Source organism: Hippocampus zosterae, chromosome 14, assembly GCF_025434085.1.
Source record: "Hippocampus zosterae strain Florida chromosome 14, ASM2543408v3, whole genome shotgun sequence".
Classification (NCBI taxonomy): Eukaryota; Metazoa; Chordata; class Actinopteri; order Syngnathiformes; family Syngnathidae; genus Hippocampus; species Hippocampus zosterae.
Genome location: NC_067464.1, coordinates 720,523 through 739,663, shown reverse-complemented (window position 1 = coordinate 739,663; position 19,141 = coordinate 720,523). Strand labels below are relative to the sequence as shown.

At 43.7% G+C, this 19,141-nt stretch overlaps 1 protein-coding gene across 47 annotated transcripts in view; it reads right to left on the bottom strand.

The window, feature by feature from the left end:
• Positions 1-14,134: 14,134 nt before the first annotated feature.
• LOC127615260 (protein AHNAK2-like) overlaps positions 14,135-19,141 on the bottom strand; it is a 21,414-nt gene continuing 16,407 nt past the window's right edge. For 36 of the 47 annotated variants that reach the window (XM_052086897.1, XM_052086901.1, XM_052086913.1 and 33 more), the window contains 2 exons: positions 17,871-18,807; positions 14,135-16,730 (listed from right to left, as the gene is read on the bottom strand). In XM_052086897.1, the coding sequence (XP_051942857.1) occupies positions 14,887-16,730; positions 17,871-18,807 (2,781 nt within the window). In that variant the 3' untranslated portion in view covers positions 14,135-14,886. Of the gene's footprint in view, positions 16,731-17,870; positions 18,808-18,941; positions 19,011-19,141 lie in introns of all 47 variants that reach the window. The other 11 variants (XM_052086934.1, XM_052086922.1, XM_052086933.1 and 8 more) reach the window with 4 other exon arrangements.

Genomic DNA, 19,141 nt, shown 5'->3' with positions numbered 1-19,141 from the left:
GTCGCAAGCCTCGTCAGCACTTTGGGGAGCTCGCCAAGGCGAATCGCCAAACTTATCATGTTTAGGGTCACGTGTGATGTAATATGTCGTTGAATGTCGCCACGGGTCATCGTTTCGAGTGCCGAACTAGTTCTGGCCACGCTCAAGCCAAACAAAACTTTGGCTCTTGAACGTTATTTCGGTCAGGGCGACGAGTTGTCGAAGGCATGTCATGTCGATGGTGTCCGCCAGAGGGAGCTGTGTGCACGGTGGATGATACAGACGTCGGAAGATTCCGTTCAAACCAGTTTTTGGACAATTATTTCCAATGATCAATTAATACTATAACCGTGTTCATATTTACATATTTGAATATTATAGTGACTCCAAGCCTCAATTTATAATTATAATTATTTGTTCACTAATGAAAACAAATGTAATCATTACAATCAATATCGATATTTTTTTCCCAGTTTTTATTTCCAGACCAATTTTTTTTTAATTTTCTGCCCATTTCCGCCTCTCTGTTATTATTTGCATTCGTTTTGTCTTAATTAGATATTTTAAATTCTCATTATTGTTGTTTATCTTATCCATTTCGAAGTACATATATACTGTACGTTGTAGCCGGACGCCATATTAACACTAAATAGAACATTAATTTGTTGTTAAAAAGTGTTCATTTCATCAAAACGTTGTTTTTGTTTGAAAAAAATAAATAAATGACAAAATGGAAACATTTATTTGTTCAGTATATAGTCATTATATACAGTACAACAATCTGAAAGCTTTTTATTCTTTTTTTTTTTTTTGCGTAATGCCTTCTTCTCTTTTCACGCTAATCCTGAATGGTTTTAACCCTGCAGGAGGTATCTGTATCTACATATAGATGTGATAATCCGCCATTATTGGTGGACATTCTGGAACGAGCCAGTCTTAATTCACAACAACAACACCAGTGGGCCTCAGATTAGCGTTCCATTATGAAGCGCGCGTGCATGTTGGTGTGCGCATGCGCGCGCGCGCCGCTCATTGCGAGGAAATGAAATGCAGATCGTCTTTGTGATTGTCTAGTTCCTCCTTGCCCTTTTTTTTTCTAAACCGCGCTTGTTTGTAGTTTGCAGCGAGTGTGCAAGTTGACCGCATCATACCCGCAGGTCTGACAAATATTTTGTCCGGCACGTAGCAAAAATTGTCTCTGTGGAAGTGCAGAAGTCTTCATCATCATCATCATCATCATGGAGTGCGAAGATGAGCCGAGAAGGCGACAAAGAGGAGGTCTCACTTGGGTGACCCTCAGCGTGCCAAGCGTCAGTCACACAGCAGACAGGAAATGAAATGTCGGCGAAAAACGATGAGAGACAAGAGAAGAAAGGATGGCATCAGCCATGAAAGGCGACGCCATCTTTGTTCTCTTCCTTAGTCAGAATCATGTGTGTGTGTTTTAAATAGTATTACACCCTCCAGAGTTTCTGTGACTAAAATATTTGTACTCCATCTTGCCCCTGGTAGACGGGAGCTCTCACTCCAAATGTTTTTTTTTTTTTTTTTTATATGTGGCATTATTATTTGTCACACTCGCATGCTACAACTCGTTCTTCGTGTCATCCTTCATCTCGTCATCTGGACATTTTCTTCTACAAGGCAAAGCAAGGCAAGACAGGGCAGCTGTATCGCTATCAAGGTCACTCAATGTGCTTCACATCATACAAAAAGTACATTTACAGACATTTGAAAGCAAAGTAAAAAAAATAAAATAAAATAAAAAGCGACTTGCTGTTATTCCCACTTAGTTGAGATGACAATGGTTGCAACCGGCACTTGGAAACCCTCTGTTTTGCGTATCGCTAACGGTAGCGCTGTTCGTTAGCTCAAAGCGCTGCTGTTTTGTTGGGTAGCAAGTTTTAAGCCAGAGTCGCTAATCGTCACGGCGACGGCATCTGTGCGGAATGGGACGTCGTCGTCGTTCCATGCGCCGTACAGCGTACTCGGCGGGTGCTGCTGTTTTGGCTAGCAACAAATCCTTGGCTAGCAACAAAGGGTTGCTAGCCAAGGATTTGCTTGAAAAGGATTTGCTCGTTCTTCTCCTGAAGGCTAATTGAGGTTGTACAAATGAAAAGGTCGGCGGTTTGAGGATTTGGTTCGGGGTTGGGGGGTGCTTGGGGAGCGGGGGGGCGGGGGGGGGGGGGTGCATGCCAGACGAGAGGCAAGCCAGCGGGGGTTGCGATTGGTCGAGCCGAGGCATTGATGGAAGCGCTTCGTCCCCTCTGCTTCCCAAAATAACCCCCATTTCCAAACATGCACACGGCGCCGCAATTGCCCCCCCCCCCCCTCATAACCGAGCGGCTATCCCAGCTGGGAGACGACAGCCTGTCAGACACACACACACACTTCCTCCTCCTCCTCCTCCTCCTCAGCAAAGCAATGTCAAAACATCCTCACGCTCTCCTCCTCCATGAAATATTGCTTCCATCGCTCATCTTTTCTCCATTGCGCCCTTTCAGATGTTTACGAGGTGCACCGCAAATCTCGACACGCCACAAATGTCCTCGGATAGGCCACGTTGACTTTTTGCACACTTGCCATGATGTGTTTGGGAGTGCTCCATAAAAAAAAAAAAAATCGCCCTGGAAAGCCCCCCCCCCAAGTACCCCCCCCACCCGGACCAACTTGCCCCTCGCCCCCTTCAGTCTCCCCCTGCCGAGCCGCCCCATGCAAAATTGATCATGGTGACATTTAGTCTCATTCCTGCCCGGGAGGAGGATCGGCAGGCCGCAACATTAATTCACTGACGATATGAATAATAAACCGCTCATCTAATTATCAGCGATTATGATGCGTGTTCCTTGTTTCGGAAGTAAACCCTGACAATGCCGCACAAAATGTCCGTTTGTTCTGAGATGACGCATCAAGCGCGGCATGCGGGATCATTGCGCAAAAGAGCGCGGGCCGGCGGATCTGACAGCGGGCGGTCTGCGCCTCTGTGGGGGTCTTCACCGCCGTCCTCACTCACCGTTGAACCGAAGCGGCTCAGAGCTTGGTGTCCGCAAAAATCGCATGAGAAGACTCTTAGTGAATTTGCCGTCAGGAAAAGCCTTCTAGAACATTGGAAACGGATTTGGGTCAGAGGTACTTGAAATGGTGGCCGGCTTGTCCCCGGACTTTGATTTGAAATTAGCGTTAAGTTGTAAGGCCTACGGGGCAAACTAATGGTGGAAAGCCAGTTTTTAAACAGGGGGTGTGTAGACTTTTTATAGCCGCCGCAATTGCGCAGGCACCATCTGGAATGCAAAACAAGATGAACATTTGCGAGCGACGTTGCGAAATGCAGCGCTCGGCTACCGTGCTGAACAATCTCTTGATATTGTGACGGGCTTCGCGCTGCCTGGTTTCGGCTCCGCGTGGGCGTCCGACTCAAAAGCAGAGAGGGGGCGGAGCTCCCGCCCGCCTGGCCGCTGTCCATACGCTAAGTGCTCTTCATCCTCCGCCTCCTCCTCCTCCTCCTCCTCGGCTCACAGCCCCTCTCGCTGATTTTTAATGCGCTGGCGCTCGGGCGCTTGGGTATCATCTTCCCCATCACCACCCTCGGCGCTCACGTCAACATCACTTCACACGTCGCCATCGACGGCATCGTGCGCATCACAAACATCAGCGTTGGCGCTGCCGCCGACGTCTTCGTCAAGACGTGAAACTTGTTGTACGTCGTCCTGCGAGAAAAGCGTTTTTTTAAAAAAAATTATAATTATTTTGCTTTTGAAGGCACCTTGAAATGGGGACAGGTCCTCTTAATGAGGACACGGCTATAGTTAGTTGTGCTTTTTTTGGGCTCCATTCTGGGTCAAATGGACCCATAGTCTTTTTTTCCCCCCAAATATTTGTACTTTTTTTTTTTTTTGGATGATGTGCGATGAGTAATGCGCTACAGATTGACTGATACGGTCCATTGTGGAGTGAACACTCCCGTGACGTTGCGGGTCCTAGTGACCCAGTTAACAGTTTGAGAGAAAAAAAGTAAACTTTTGTGACATTTTGGGGGCGGGGGGGGGGGGGTAATTCACTCATTCAAATTTTAAAAAATGGTTAATAAAGGAATTATCTCTCGTGTAATGTTGCAGGTCAAATTGACCCGCTTAAAATAATTGTAATTATTATTTTTTTACCTACAGAGAGTTGCAAGTACTTTTTAGTTTGTGGCACTGTCCTGGGTCAAACTGACTCAGAAAGGATGCTCATCCTGACAAATGAATGCAAAAGAGGGTGAGGGGGGGGGGCAAAATGAGATAAAAAAAATATATATCCTCCTCCTACATTGCGGGTCTAATTGACCCACTGAAAATAATTATTCTTTTATTTTTTTTAAGCATCAAACCTCTTACTGTGTATTGAGAATTTGTTCAGGATTATTGTCGCGGTTACCGAAACAATACCAGAGGGAGGGGGGGGAGAATGAGTTCTAAGTAACATTTGTCCCCATCGTCTTCATTTCGGACACTTTCTTCGTTGATGTCAAACATGAGCTGGGTCAAAGTGACCCGGGAACGTTATTGCTGAGAAAGGATCAGAACAGGGAGGCGGGGGTGGTTGCGGGTCTGCAGTGGAGCGACAGCTGCCATCAGAGGCGAACGGAGCACACAAACTCTTGAAAGAGCTGTTTGAAGCCAGCGGTGGCGGCCAGCGGAGATAAAAGTAGCGGCGTGGCGCACTTTGACATCATCATCGAGCCCCGTTTTAACCCTTAGATGCATGAGTGACTGGCCCCTACACTCTTCCATAGGTGGGTGAAAAATGACCCATAGTACAACAAATGTTTTTTTTAATGACATTTTTGTCATTTTGGTTAAGAATAATCACCTGTATAAAATTTTGTAATATATTTAGGACCATACAGGAATGATTTCATGTTTGAAATATCTTTATTTTTAATTTTTTAACATTTTTGAAAAATAAAAATTACCCAGAATAGCAATAGAAAAATGTGAACATCCATTTTGTGTGTGTGTGTGCGCCTGTCTGTCTGTCTGTCTGTCTGTCTGTCTGTCTGTCTGTCTGTCTGTCTGTATGCATTGCCTGTTTTGCCTTTCTGGCAGTGATCATTGCACACAGGTACATTGCATTTCCCACACCTATTGCTGACTTTGCGATCTTTGTTACTTGGGCAGATCTGACACCTTTTTCACTTTGGTTGGCCCTGTGTATTTCTTTCCTGTGTCTTAGTGGTGGCTTTTGTCACCCCGCACCTTTTCATTGCTTCAATAATCGGGATTTGCAGTTGGGTGCAGCTTTCCAGTCGACACCTCATGTGTGGTGTGACAAGCTCCTTTGACAGGTCTTTGAGGAACAGCCGTCGTGCATTGGTGATGCCACTCTTGAAATCTGGGTGCTGAGCCATGAAAAAGGTGTAGGCATTTAGGGTACCGATGTCAATTATGTTGTACCATTGCACCATGGGCCACCTCTGTGTTTGTCGCTTGCACGGGTAGTTGCCAACCATCTGGTCAATGGTGTCTACACCTCCATTTGTCTCGTTGTAAAATTTGATCACTTCTGTTTTTTTCTTTTTACTATGTTCATCCACTGCTTTGTCGTGATGCATCGTGCTCAGGAGCACAACAGATTTTCCTTTCTTTCTGACATAGCTGACCATAGTAAGGCTGTCATTGAATCCAAACTCTATGCTGTAAACCTCCCTGGACTTGGAAAGCTTCATCAGAGTAGGGATGTCTGGCTTGTTCTGACATAGAGTCCCCACAATAGTGAGCTCCTTCTCCAGGAGATGCTGCGCTAGTGGCACACTGGTGAAAAAGTTATCCATGGTGATGTTGCGACCGGTGTTTCTAAATCTACCACACAGCTGCTGGACAATATTTTCTCCCAGATTCTTCTGAACGTCTTCCCCTGGTTGTCTCCCCGTGTAAACTATACCATCTATTGCATAGGGGATGCGTGCATCACAAACCCAGAAGATCTTTAGGCCATACTTGGCAAGCTTGCTTGGCATGTACTGTAGAAACTTGCACCTTCCCCTGAATGGCACAAGCTGTTCATCGACAGTGACACAATCACTGGGGATGAATTGCTGGCTGCAGTTGACCAAGAACAGGTACCATACATAGCGAAAGACTGCCATATGATCTGTTTCCAGGCAGAAGGCCAATTTGTAGATAAATCATAGTCATGAACGACACACAAACAATTTTATATGAAGATAATACTTAGACGTATCAGCTCTTACAGTGTAAAATAATTTTCCTGAGGGGTTCATTTCTGATAGTATAGTCTGCCCAGTCCGCAGTCAATGTATTGCTGACAGCCAAAGTCGATTCGAATCAGTGGTTCCCATTGGACTCCATAGTAAATGTACACGGGTCACTTTTGACCCATTTATGGAAACTTTGGGTAGCAATACAAAAACTGAAATTTCTTAAAATGTATAAAATGTAAGTTAAAATTGTGAATGACATTATATAAAAAACATGTTTTTTGAGGAATACCTGGAATATGAAATTATAATAAATTTTCAGTCCGAAGATATTTCAAGAAAAAAACCTCACCGGGTCATTTTTGACCCACATATGCATCTAAGGGTTAAAAGCGACCCTCAAATGCGCCGCTCGGCAACAACAATGACCGGGACGAGATGAAACCAAAAAGGCCAGATGCGGCGTTTGTTGCTTCTCTGGTTCAACAGGACATGATGTGACTGGCCTAGTTTTACGCAGAGATCATGCAATATCAAATGCGGCAATAATATCCTGTTTTTGCGGGGTCTGTGTAAAACGGTCTGAACTCCTTTCACACAGCATTAAGACAAAAATGCCGTCTCGGAGCCGGAAAAGGCTATCCGGTATTTATCTGCGTGTGCCTTTCAAACATTAACCAGTGAAAGGCAGGTGTAGTAAATTCCACATTGATTGGATTCAGGGTAAAAATTGTCCTTTCACACAGGTTTTCCGCAAAACCGAAGTGTATGGGAACCCTAGCAGTGAATCTGAAGCTAGCCCCTTTTCACACAGATATTGACACACGATTTGTGTCGATCTGCTTTTGCTGGGTTCTGTGTGAACTGCCACTTGCCTTTTTCACACAGTTTCTTCAGCAAGCAACTTTCAAAATACTTGACTTACCAAAGTTGGGACACAAAGTTCCATCGAGGGGCTAACTTTCAAGCGGCACGAGGGGAGTTAGCGTCTCCTTTTCTCTTGATGAAAGTAGACAAGCAAGTGCCAAAGGTAAAATGCTGCCGCCTGCAGGATTGGAGTGTCATGCTAAGGGCTAGCTTAATACAATACAATACAATACAATACAATACAATACAATACAATACAATACAATACATGTTGATTTATATAGCGCTTCCACAACAGCGGCAGCTGTAACAAAGCGCTTAACAAAACAGTTAACATTTCAATTCAAAATAATCTATAAACGACAAACATTATATATATATATTTTTTTTTAATTTAAATTTTTGATTTCATTTATTTGTTGTACCTTAAGCGAGTCACATTACAAAAAAAATTAAATACAATAAAAATAAATTCCACAGACATAAAATTTCCAAAGTATTCAATGTTACTAGTTTTAGGGAATAAACCAGGAATTCCCAATGTGGAATATTCACCGAATTCCGAAACTGTTCTACACTTTTTGCAAGCCTAGTTGCCAACTCAAGATGGCTGCATGTTTGCGAGTGTGTGTGTGTTGTTTCTAAATGCTTTTCTATTGGACGTGTCACGGGTCCACACGTGACTTAGTAAGTTACCGTCGATGTTTAGTGTTTCTGCAGGGTGATGTCAGTTGGAGGTCTGTGCCGTCGCCCCTGAAGCCCCATCATCGGATCCAGTTTGGACCTCATCTGGAAGAACAACATGCCAGGTTATTCTTTTACTTTTTTTTCAGGCCCCCAAATCAGCTGGTAGTTTGTGATTTGTGAAGCTGATAGGTTTTCAACAAAGGTCTTGACTGGGTCAATGTCTTAGTCTCAACTTGGTCTAAACCAGCCTTGCTCTGAATTAATAAAAGTCTTAGTCTTGAGTTGAACTCAAGTCCTCAAAACTCTGTTTTTACCTTGGTCTCAACCTGGTTTAGGTGTTGACTTATTATCTCAATATAAGTCTGGGTCTTGACTCTGTCCCAACCCCTGAATTCCTTGCTCATGATTTGGTCTGAAAACCTCATCAAGTCTTGGATGCAGCCCGGCTCAACCCTTCAATGTTTTGGTCAAGATTTGGTCTAACTCCTTCAAGTCTTAGTCTTGAATAATTCTCAACCCCTAAACATTTTTAACTTGCTCTCAACCTGTCTTTGTTTTTACCTTGATGTGGTCTCAATCTTTCAAACGTTTCAACTTGATTTCAACCCATTAAAGTTTTGGTCTCGTCTTGGTCTCAATGTCCCGGTACTGATTCAGATCTCCACTCCTCAAACTCTTGTCTTGAATTTGGTCTCAACCTGCCTGGATCTGGATTTTGACTCCGCCTCAACCCCGCAAGACCTTTTTTGACCTCAGTCCTGAAGTTTTGGTCTTCACTCAATCTCAACCTTCAAAAGGTTCTCCACTCATCTCAAACCCTTTAAGTCTCTATCTCGATTTAATCTCAACGTCTCGCTCTTAGTCTTGACTTGGTCTCTGCTTCTTAAAATGTCTCCAGCCTTGACGTATCCAATCTGTCCATTGGATCGTTTCTCCACCCCGTAGCACCAGCATGAGGTTAGGATGCAGTCTTCCTCACCAAGTGCTTTGGTCTGAGCATCCGGTGAGCTGGGTTCAGGCGGCCACCGGAGCTCGCCGCTCTCCACTTCCGGCCCATCTGTCGGCTCCACCACGATGGAGGGAAGCCTCTTGGACAACTTTGGATGCCTTTCGTGGGAATCGGGGAATAGCTGCAAGTTTATGTTAAGGTTGACTGAGGGGTGGTGATGTGCTAAGTGGGGGCGGGAACATGTGACAGCACATGTGAGAGAACAACAATGCGGTCAAAATCGGATTAGCAAAGACGCTAACGGCGCGTAGCACCTGAGAAGAAGATGACGTATACTCAGCTCGGCTTTGTTTGACCGCAAACGGGGGCTGGCCAACGCGTTTTTCATGCTGACATGCACTGCATGAATCCAGATTTTTTAAAGTCAATATGATGTCGACGAGTCAAATGTTATGTCCCGAAAGATTTTGAAAATTGTTTTGAATGACATCATTAGAATGTGTTTTCTATGAGCGAGGGGCAGTCGGGATCGATGACAATCAGAAATTCTGAATTTTTGTGTTAAAAAAAATAATCAATACAGATTTTATGTCGAGGCCATACCGCCACTGCCTCAAGTTAACCAAATAATCAAGATGAATTTCAGACATGGCATCTTCCGGAAAAGACACCAACACTTTGTAATGAGAGCGGTGACATCAGCTCATATTTTACTCATGGCTCTGGTGACTCACCGCCCACCACCAGCACCCCCACCACCGCCGCTGTTGCTGGCCGTTGCTGTGAGGACAAAACGGGTGGAAAAAAAAACAAAAACATCTTCAGCCACTTCTGGAAGGATACTGCATCCTGGTCGCCTCCTACTGCCCCCGATTCCAGAGAGTTCATTACCTCGGTCATCCTGCACAAAGCAAACAACTCAGGATCATGAATCCTAATCCTTTCGTTGATTTAAAACTTTGGTTCAGTGGACAAGATAACAGGGGCCCCCGCATATTGGAAGCGTGCAGAGTTTTCATTGGTTTGTTCAAAGAGAATGAGCGAAGATGGTTTTGGTCTGCAATTGACTAGCAACCAGTTGCCCGAAGACTTGGTGGTCTTGGTTTGACTTGGTCTCAGTTACAGTCAAAGTCTTGGTCTTGTTTGATTCTCAACCCCTCGAAGGTCTTGACTTGGTCACAACCCCTAGAACGTAACTGGGTCACAGTCCATTCAAGTCTTTGTTTTCTACTCATCAATTTCTTGGTCTTGACCATTCAAAGTCTTGACCTCGAACTTTCCATGTCCTAACTTTGGCTTGGTCTGGGTCCATCAATAGACTTCTCTGGTTTCTGTTCCTCAAAGTCTTAGTCTCAATTCTTCAAAGTGTTTGTCCTGACTCAGTTCATTGTCTTAAATTTGATTTGATCTCAAGCCATAAAATTCATGACTTGGTCTTGGAACTCAAGCCCCCAAAGTCTTGCTCTTGACTTGGTCTCAAGCCTTCAAAGGACTTGATTGGCTCTCTAGCTGTCAAAGTCTTGGTCTTGACTCTGTTTGAACGCCTTCAAGAATTGGCTTTGCCTTCGACTGATCCCTTCAAATGTCCCTAAATGTTTTGGTCTAGAATTAGCCTAAAGTCCTCAAAGGTCTCCACTCATCAGTCTTGACTCAGTATTGACCAAAATACCAACCATCTGTTATGGCTCAGTTGCTGCAGATTTTGTGTGTACGCGCCCCAAGACGTGGGCTCAGAAAAATCAATAGACTTGATAAGAAGTGTGAGTTTTCCGTTGGCGCGTGACTTGGAGTTCCTTCCTCGGCGGCCTCTTACTCCGGAATACACGGAAGCCTGAATGCAGCCTCTATCCGTCTCTTAGTTACACAATGCGCCCGTCTCCAAATGACCTTCTGCGCGTTTTAAAAGACGGCCGTTTGTCCCGGTGGGGGTAAATGTGTCTTTTCTTCCCTGTCTAGTCGGCAGCTGTTGGTCATTTGGCGACGGCCGGCGAGCTCGGCGACAGGCGAGCGCCGATCAACGGCTCGCTTTGTGGGCTCCATCGCCATGGAGATGCTGGATTGGGACAGTCGATAAATACACGGGGTGGGCAAAGGTATTTGGCCAAGAGGTGGCGGGGCTCCCAAAACTTTTTTTAATCTGACCCATCAAGCATTTACATCTTCATCAAATGTATCGATTAAAAAATGAGCGTGTACTATTTTACTATTCGAATGAACAGTTTTACAAAAAACAGACAAACATCAACATGATCCGTTTTACATTCGTATTTTTTATTTGTAAAGTTATTGCGCTGAAGTAATTATTATTAAAACTCATTCAGTACTTGCCAATTCTAGACCAAGTCTGAAAAGACGTTTAAAAACGTCTTTGGGAGTGAATGAGTTCAAATAAAAATGAGCATGGAATGCTATTTTATGATTGAAATAACCATCTGTATGTAAAATGTAAAACGGGCAATATTGACACTTTTACATTTTGATTATTCTTTTAAATAATTGGCTGATTTATGAATAGGAAAATAACAATAATATATTGTTATTATTGTTGAAGCTATGAAACCATTTTGCGCAGCACCAATAAATGAAATACAAATCCCTTTAGCAAATATGTGTTATTGTTGCATTCAATGATCAGTATCATTACGATAAATAACAACAGATTATCTTATTATTCAAATAAAAATATTGGTGAGTTGAACAAGTTGACATTTTTTGGTGCTGCAATTTGATTTCATGAAAGATAAAATTATACATCCTAAAAAAAAAGAGAATGGCAATTGCATATGGTTGTGATTTTAGCGTTTGAAGAAACTACCCCCCACGCCTCGCAGACACACCTGCCCCCCCTTGCAACCCCCCCGGCCGAATGTACCATCCGGCCTCCTTTCAACTGCCTTCGCAAGTTATGTCACTTTTCATCCAATCCATCAGCGGCGGACCGGCAGCTGCTGTTGCCATGGGCAGCGAAGGATGAGATTCCTGTGATGAGTCGAGTGAGTGGAGCACTTTGCTTGAGCGCGCGAGGCCCACAGCTGATTTGGGGAGCACCCGTGTGTGGCGTCAATCCCCGGAGGACACCTTGCTGTGCCCAAAACTGTCGTTGCTTCTCCTTCTCATTGCCCCGCCGCAAAAACAAAGCAGCTTCATCCGACATCCGACAAAACAAAACACTGTCAATGATTTGAAGAGAACAACAACAAGACCAAGATTTCAATAAGTGGCGCAAAATGTGCCTCGTTACGTTGGGCTGAGCACAAAAACTGATCACAGAAAAAATTGTCTATTGATAAGGTGGAAAAAAAACCAAGATGGCATATATGTGAACTGATGAATGGCGAAAGAAGAAATTGACAGAGTTTTAGTGTCTTGTAGAAGTCCAACATGCTAGCATTCTACACAAAAGGTTGCACTTCAGACAAACTACTGATGCTGAAGTTTCCTAAAAAGAACACAAATTACTACTGTGGAACTCTCCCCCCCCCCCCAAAAAAAAGAAAAGATTGGAGTCGTAATGTCAATTATTCAAGCCACTGGTGTTTTTATAATAAATGAGACTGTTCAAAGTAATCATGCGTTGCCTGTCGTTTGTTTCCTAAGCAGCAGACAAGATAATAATTTTGCTCTTTCCAAAAAAGAAACAATTTATACTGTTAAACATGATTAAATACATACTTTTAATGGTACAGTCAGTGGCGCACGTACGGCTTGCGATTTGCATTTTTTTCCCGCGTTTTATGCTTAAAATGTCATGAAATCTCTTCTCGCGGAGACAAAAGAAAAAGCACTTTTACACTTGATTTGAATGTGGAGCTCAAACACAAGCGAACGCATCCATGGAGATCAATGGATATTAAAGACCAAGAATCCCTCGAATAAGTTGTGAATAACAGTTAAAGGATGTCCAAATATATTTCCTGTCCACACGCAGCAAGCAGCTTTGTGGTATTTTCATGTCATTTCCTGTTCCCTTTTTTGTTACTGCCGCACATAAATGTTCACGCTGTGTGTGATAGATGGTGAATAATTGAGCTTGTTCACAACAGGTAGCCCGTTTGCTGACTGACACTCTGAACCGAATGTAGAGTGGGTCGCCTTCAAAAGAAACACCCACACTTGTTATACACGCAACATCAACTGTGTCAGATGCCCAACATCTCCAATGGGAAAGTTTCAACAATCTCGTCTTGCATATTGACGTTGCGTTATTCAAATATAGAATATGGACCAAAGTGTTGGTTTGTTTGTTTTCAATAAACAGCTCCATACCTGTCTCTTGGTCTAGATTAAGAAGCTCCTCATCACAGTGCTGCTGCCTGCTGCTGATGCGGATGCTGATGGTAATGCGGATGCTGGTGAAGATGCGGACTGTTGTGGGCGATAGGCGGCAGAGGCTCCCCGGTCAAGTTGCCCAGCAAAAGTGTTGGACGCATGCGCAGTTGGGAGCGCCACGGCCACTCCAAAGGCAGTCGGAAAAACAGCTACTTCCAATCCAAGGCGTCATTGACACCACATACATCCACTGGGCCATCGCTCATTCAAGCTTCCCCCCACGACCCCTCCCAATATTCTCGTTTTGAATAGCGGATAGAGTGTAATTAAATCTTTAAATCGGCAAATTATTACCCGATATGGCAGGTGCGAAGTTGATCATAGTGCCCTTTTCGAGGCACACGTGAACGCGGCACATGTTCAGGCGCGAGACTCCATGCTTTCGACGGCTTGAAATCAGCGGCGTCCGCCGAATTGTTTGTCAGGTAAATGTACCCGAAAATCTCCCCCGAATTTGAACTGGATCACGCATAAAGAATCCGACCTATGTTCGAAATAAAATTAATAAGTGGTCTAATTTGTTCTCATTAGAACGTTGCGTCGACGTTAGCTAGCTTGGTTAGCGTCTTGGTTAGGGAAACAGCGTTGGGAAAATGCATTGCTAAAAAAAAAAGTAAAAACTCTTCAAATTCACCTTTTGTTGCCATCTATTTCATCTTCGGAGCCACCGCGAGGCTCCGTCAAACCTTTTAGGTGAGCTGTGTCTCCCTCTAGAGTGGAAGTGCAGGATCCACAGACTGTATGAGAACAACAGAAGGATTGGAACAGAATAAGGGAGATAACGGCGGCACAAAGGCCTTGCGGTGGGAAGTAACGAAGTACAAATACTTTATCACTTCATCTAAGTATATTTGGAATTGATCTGTGCTTTGTGTATTCAATGTTATGACACATTTTTACTTGGTTGTTTAATGTCGCACTTAATTCGTGGGCAGGCAAGAGAGACACACCGCGATTTGTACACAAACTTAAAAAATGCTAATAGTCCCCTTTCAGGTATGCGTGCAACGTATCTAACTTTTCTGTTTCCTGTGCTCAAAGCCATGTGACTTTGGTGTGGAAGAACTCACTTGAAGCTCTGACCTCCCGTCATCAATGTGTGGTAAGAGATGAACTCTTCAGACTTGCTGTGACTAATAATATGTATTTATTCATCTTCATATTGCAAACATTGGAATTGAAGCATGTGGAATAGTCCACAGGTCAGTAAAAGCTATTTACACTGACAGATTTATTATTATTCACACAGGCTGAGAATGCGCTGCAGATACACACGAGCACACACACATCACGCATATATATATATATATATATATATATATATATATATATACACACACACACACACAACTATTATGTATGCATGTAAGTGTGTGCGTGTATATATAATATATTTATATGTATGCATGGACTGTAGCAAATTAGGTTCAAGCAGAAATATTAATAAAAATATAGTTACAGTAGTACACTTTTTTTGTCGGAATTGTTACATTTCTTAGCGAGTCTTTCCTTACTGCATTAACAAGAACACCTCAGCGGTTACATTCTCACACACACACACGCACACACACACGCACACACACAAGTTCTTTTAAATGACAACTATCGTAAACATTCATTTTGCTATAGCCTGATCCTTCAGACCCTTTTGATTTTAGAGCACAAATGCTACAAGTAAACATTTTCTGGACCACATGTAAGCATATTTACGGAAGCCCTGTCATGAGACACCTAGCTAGCTTATTAACAATTTCATTGCATTTTTTTCCTCTGCCAAGAATGTTTGTTCATCTTTCTTTTCATTTTTCATTTGGCAACATGCAGCCAGAGGTTTAATTACGACCTGTCCTCGATTAAACATCGATGAGCTAGCACCTCACTTCTCAGCACCGTCAAAAAATCGCATTTTCTCCGAGTGTACCGATTCTCGGAGACGCTGAATGGATGAAGCCGTCTCGTCGTTGGAGAAGAACTCACTGGGTTCGAACGTTTTGGTGATCTGTTTGGTAATCACGAAGGTTTCTGTGCTTTCGCGCGACGTTTCACGGACGATTCGTTTCTGTGATACCGTCCTCCTGCTGCTTTGAGAACTCTCCACTGTCCACGATGACGACATCTGACCGGTCTCGCCTGTCGACTGAACCGTGGGCAGAGGTTTGGCGCGGTGTGATTCAGGGTCTGCTTGTACCTTGGATGTAACGACATGTATTTTCTCTGACGCCAATCGGAGAGTCTCCTCAGAGGAAGACAAGACCTCAGATGACAGGATAGTGATCTTCTCAGGTAAGTTTGGCTCGATTGTGATCAGCTCGGACATGGCAGTGGAAGTCAGGATGTTCATCTCTCCAAGATCTGGCGGTAAGTTCTGATTGGAGTATTTGACTGTCACTTTGGTTGGAGAAGATGAGTGCAAACTGAGATACTCGCTTGTCGCTGTTGAGCTGATGTCAGCGTAAATGTCTGATGACCTCGCAGAACAAGTCGGGCTCATGTCTTCTTCACGTTCCCCAAATGGGCTCTTTTTATCCTTCTCGTCATTTTTGATGGGCGTTTTGGCAGGTTCTGAAGGTGAGGAGAGCCCAAATGTTGGAAACCTAAACCATCCCGTCCGCTCCGGACTTTTGGTAGCTTCTTGCTTGGTCTGTTTGTCCTTCCTTTCCATTTCTTCCTTTGGGGTTTCTGGGTGTCCTTCCCCCTTTTCTGATTTTGGCAGCTCAAATTCAACATCAAGATTTTCAAGGACAACCCCAAATGATGCAGAAGTGGCTTGCGGTGATTTTCCATCTCCACTCAGTTCAGCTTTCATCTCCGGTCGACTGTCTTTATATTCTGTGTCAGGTGACACACTTTGTCCCTCTGGTTTGTTTCGTGAAAATGCCAGTCTTGGCATTTTGAAGGATGGCAATTTGAATTTGCTCGGAGAAACAGGACTCACGTCGACATTGCCTGTCCCTTTGCTCAACCTGACGTCACCCTCAACTTTCGGTGCTTGTGGGACTGAAACGGTACCTTCCAATTGTTTACCTTCAACATCCGGCAGCTTGATCTCAGCGTCAACATCTGGGACTGGTTTCACTTTGATTCCTGATCCTTGAAGTTCATCTCCTTGAGTTGTCACTTCCACTGACTGTCCTTCAATGTCAATGCTGGTTGTTGAAAGGACCTGATTTGCTTCCTCTTCAGATATCTCCGGCTTTATGGCATCACTTTCAGTGTCTTTGTCCACATAAGGCACTTCAACACCAACCCTTGATGGGGAACCTCCAAATGTTGGTAAATTGAATGGTGGTAATTTGAATTTTGTTGGAGAACCTTCAACACGACTTTTTGGACCTTCAATCTTTGTAACTTCGATTTCATCTTCAGCAGATGGTAGTGTTATTTTGGAATCGGGGAGTTTAAGGTCACCATGTGCATTGACGTCCAGTTTTGGTTGTTGAAACTCCACTTTAGGTGAAATGATTTGCATTTTCCCTTCGGGAATTGAAACATCAACATCTGGGAGACCGATCTCAACTTCCGATTCTTTGCTGCTTTGCTTAGTGAATGAGAATTTGGGAAATGAGAAGCTAGACTTTTTCACTTTGACATCAAGCTCTGTGGCAGGGTCGGGAATTTCAGCCTCAACCTTGACTTCTGGTGATTTTAGACCTGCTCCGTCTACCTTGATGTCTGCGTCCATAACAGGTACTTCAACATTGACCTGAGGTAAGGCAACTCCTAGTTTGGGTAATTTGATTGTTGGCAGTTTGAATTTGGATGGCGATCCTTCAACACTGCCTGGTCGAGCTTCAATCTTTGGAGCGTCAATATCTACTTGAACTGATGGCTGTTTAACATCAACATCCGGGAGTTCTACTTCAGTTTCTGGTAGTTTGATCTCTCCCTCTTTCCTTGACAAGCTGACATCAATGTCGGTTCCTTTCATTTTTGGCATGGAGATGCCAAACTTTGGCATTTTGAACTTGCTCTCAGGGCCATCTATATTGACATTCACCACTGGTGGTTGAAACTCGACTTTAGGTGAAGTCATTTGCATTTTCCCTTCTGGAATTGAAACGTCAACATCTGGAAGACCGATATCAACCTCAGACTCTTTGCTGCTTTGCTTGGTTAATGAGAATTTGGGAAATGAGAATCTAGACTTCTTCACTGTGACATCAATGTCTGTGGCAGGCTCAGGAATTTCAGCCTCAACCTTGACCTCTGGTGATTTTAGAACCGCTCCGTCTACCTTGATGTCTGTGTCCATATCTGGCACTCCAACACTGACCTGTGGCAAGGCAACACCAAATTTGGGTAACTTGATTGTTGGCAATTTGAACTTGGATGGCGATCCTTCAACACTCCCTGGTTGAGCTTCAATTTTCGGAGCTTCAATATCTACTCTAACTGATGGTAGGTTAACGTCAACTTCCGGGAGTTCTACTTCATTTTGTCGAAGTTTGATGTCTCCCTCCTTCTTTGACAAGCTGAAATCAATGTCGGGTCCTTTCATTTTTGGCATGGAGATGCCAAATGTTGGCATTTTAAACTTGCTCTCCTGGCCAGCTACATTGACATCCACCTCTGGTGGTTGAAACTCGACTTTAGGTGAAGTGATTTGCATTTTCCCTTCTGGAATTGAAACGTCAACATCTGGAAGACCGATATCAACCTCAGATTCTTTGCTGCTTTGCTTGGTTAATGAGAATTTGGGAAATGAGAATCTAGACTTCTTCACTGTAACATCAATATCTGTGGCAGGCTCAGGAATGTCAGCCTCAACCGTGACTTCTGGTGATTTTAGACCTGCTCCGTCCACCTTGATGTCTATGTCCATATCAGGCACTCCAACACTGACCTGTGGTAAGGCAACACCTAATTTGGGTAATTTGATTGTTGGCAATTTGAATTTGGATGGCGATCCTTCAACACTGCCTGGTCGAGCTTCAATTTTCGGAGCTTCAATATCTACTTGAACTGATGGTAGGTTAACGTCAACTTCCGGGAGTTCAACTTCAGTTTGTGGAAGTTTGATGTCTCCCTCCTTATTTGACAAGCTGAAATCAATGTCGGGTCCTTTCATTTTTGGCACGGAGATGCCAAACTTTGGCATTTTAAACTTTCTCTCTGGGCCATCTATATTGAGATCCACCTCTGGTGGTTGAAACTCGACTTTAGGTGAAGTCATTTGCATTTTCCCTTCTGGAATTGAAACATCAACATCTGGGAGACCGATATCAACTTCAGATTCTTTGCTGCTTTGCTTGGTTAATGAGAATTTAGGAAATGAGAATCTAGACTTCTTCACTTTGACATCAATATCTGTGGCAGGCTCAGGAATGTCAGCCTCAACCTTGACTTCTGGTGATTTTAGACCTGTTCCGTCGACCTTGATGTCTCTGTCCATATCAGGCACTTCAACACTGACCTGTGGTAAGGCAACACCTAATTTGGGTAACTTGATTGTTGGCAATTTGAATTTGGATGGCGATCCTTCAACACTCCCTGGTCGAGCTTCAATTTTCGGAGCTTCAATATCTACTTGAACTGATGTTAGTTTAACATCAACATCCGGGAGTTCTACTTCAGTTTCTGGTAGTTTGATCTCTCCCTCTTTCCTTGACAAGCTGAAATCAATGTCGGGTCCTTTCATTTTTGGCATGGAGATGCCAAACTTTGGCATTTTAAATTTGCTCTCTTGGCCGTCGATATTGACATCCACTTCTGGTGGTTGAAACTCAACTTTAGGTGAAGTGATTTGCATTTTCCCTTCTGGAATTGAACCGTCAACATCTGGAAGACCGATATCAACCTCAGACTCTTTGCTGCTTTGCTTGGTTAATGAGAATTTGGGAAATGAGAATCTAGACTTCTTCACTGTGACATTAATATCTTTGGCAGGCTCAGGAATTTCAGCCTCAACCTTGACCTCTGGTGATTTTAGACCCGCTCCGTCTACCTTGATGTCTGTGTCCATATCAGGCACTCCAACACTGACCTGTGGTAAGGCAACACCTAATTTGGGTAACTTTATTGTTGGCAATTTGAATTTGGATGGCGATCCTTCAACACTCCCTGGTCGAGCTTCAATATCTACTTGAACTGATGGTAGTTGAACATCAACATCCGGGAGTTCAACTTCAGGT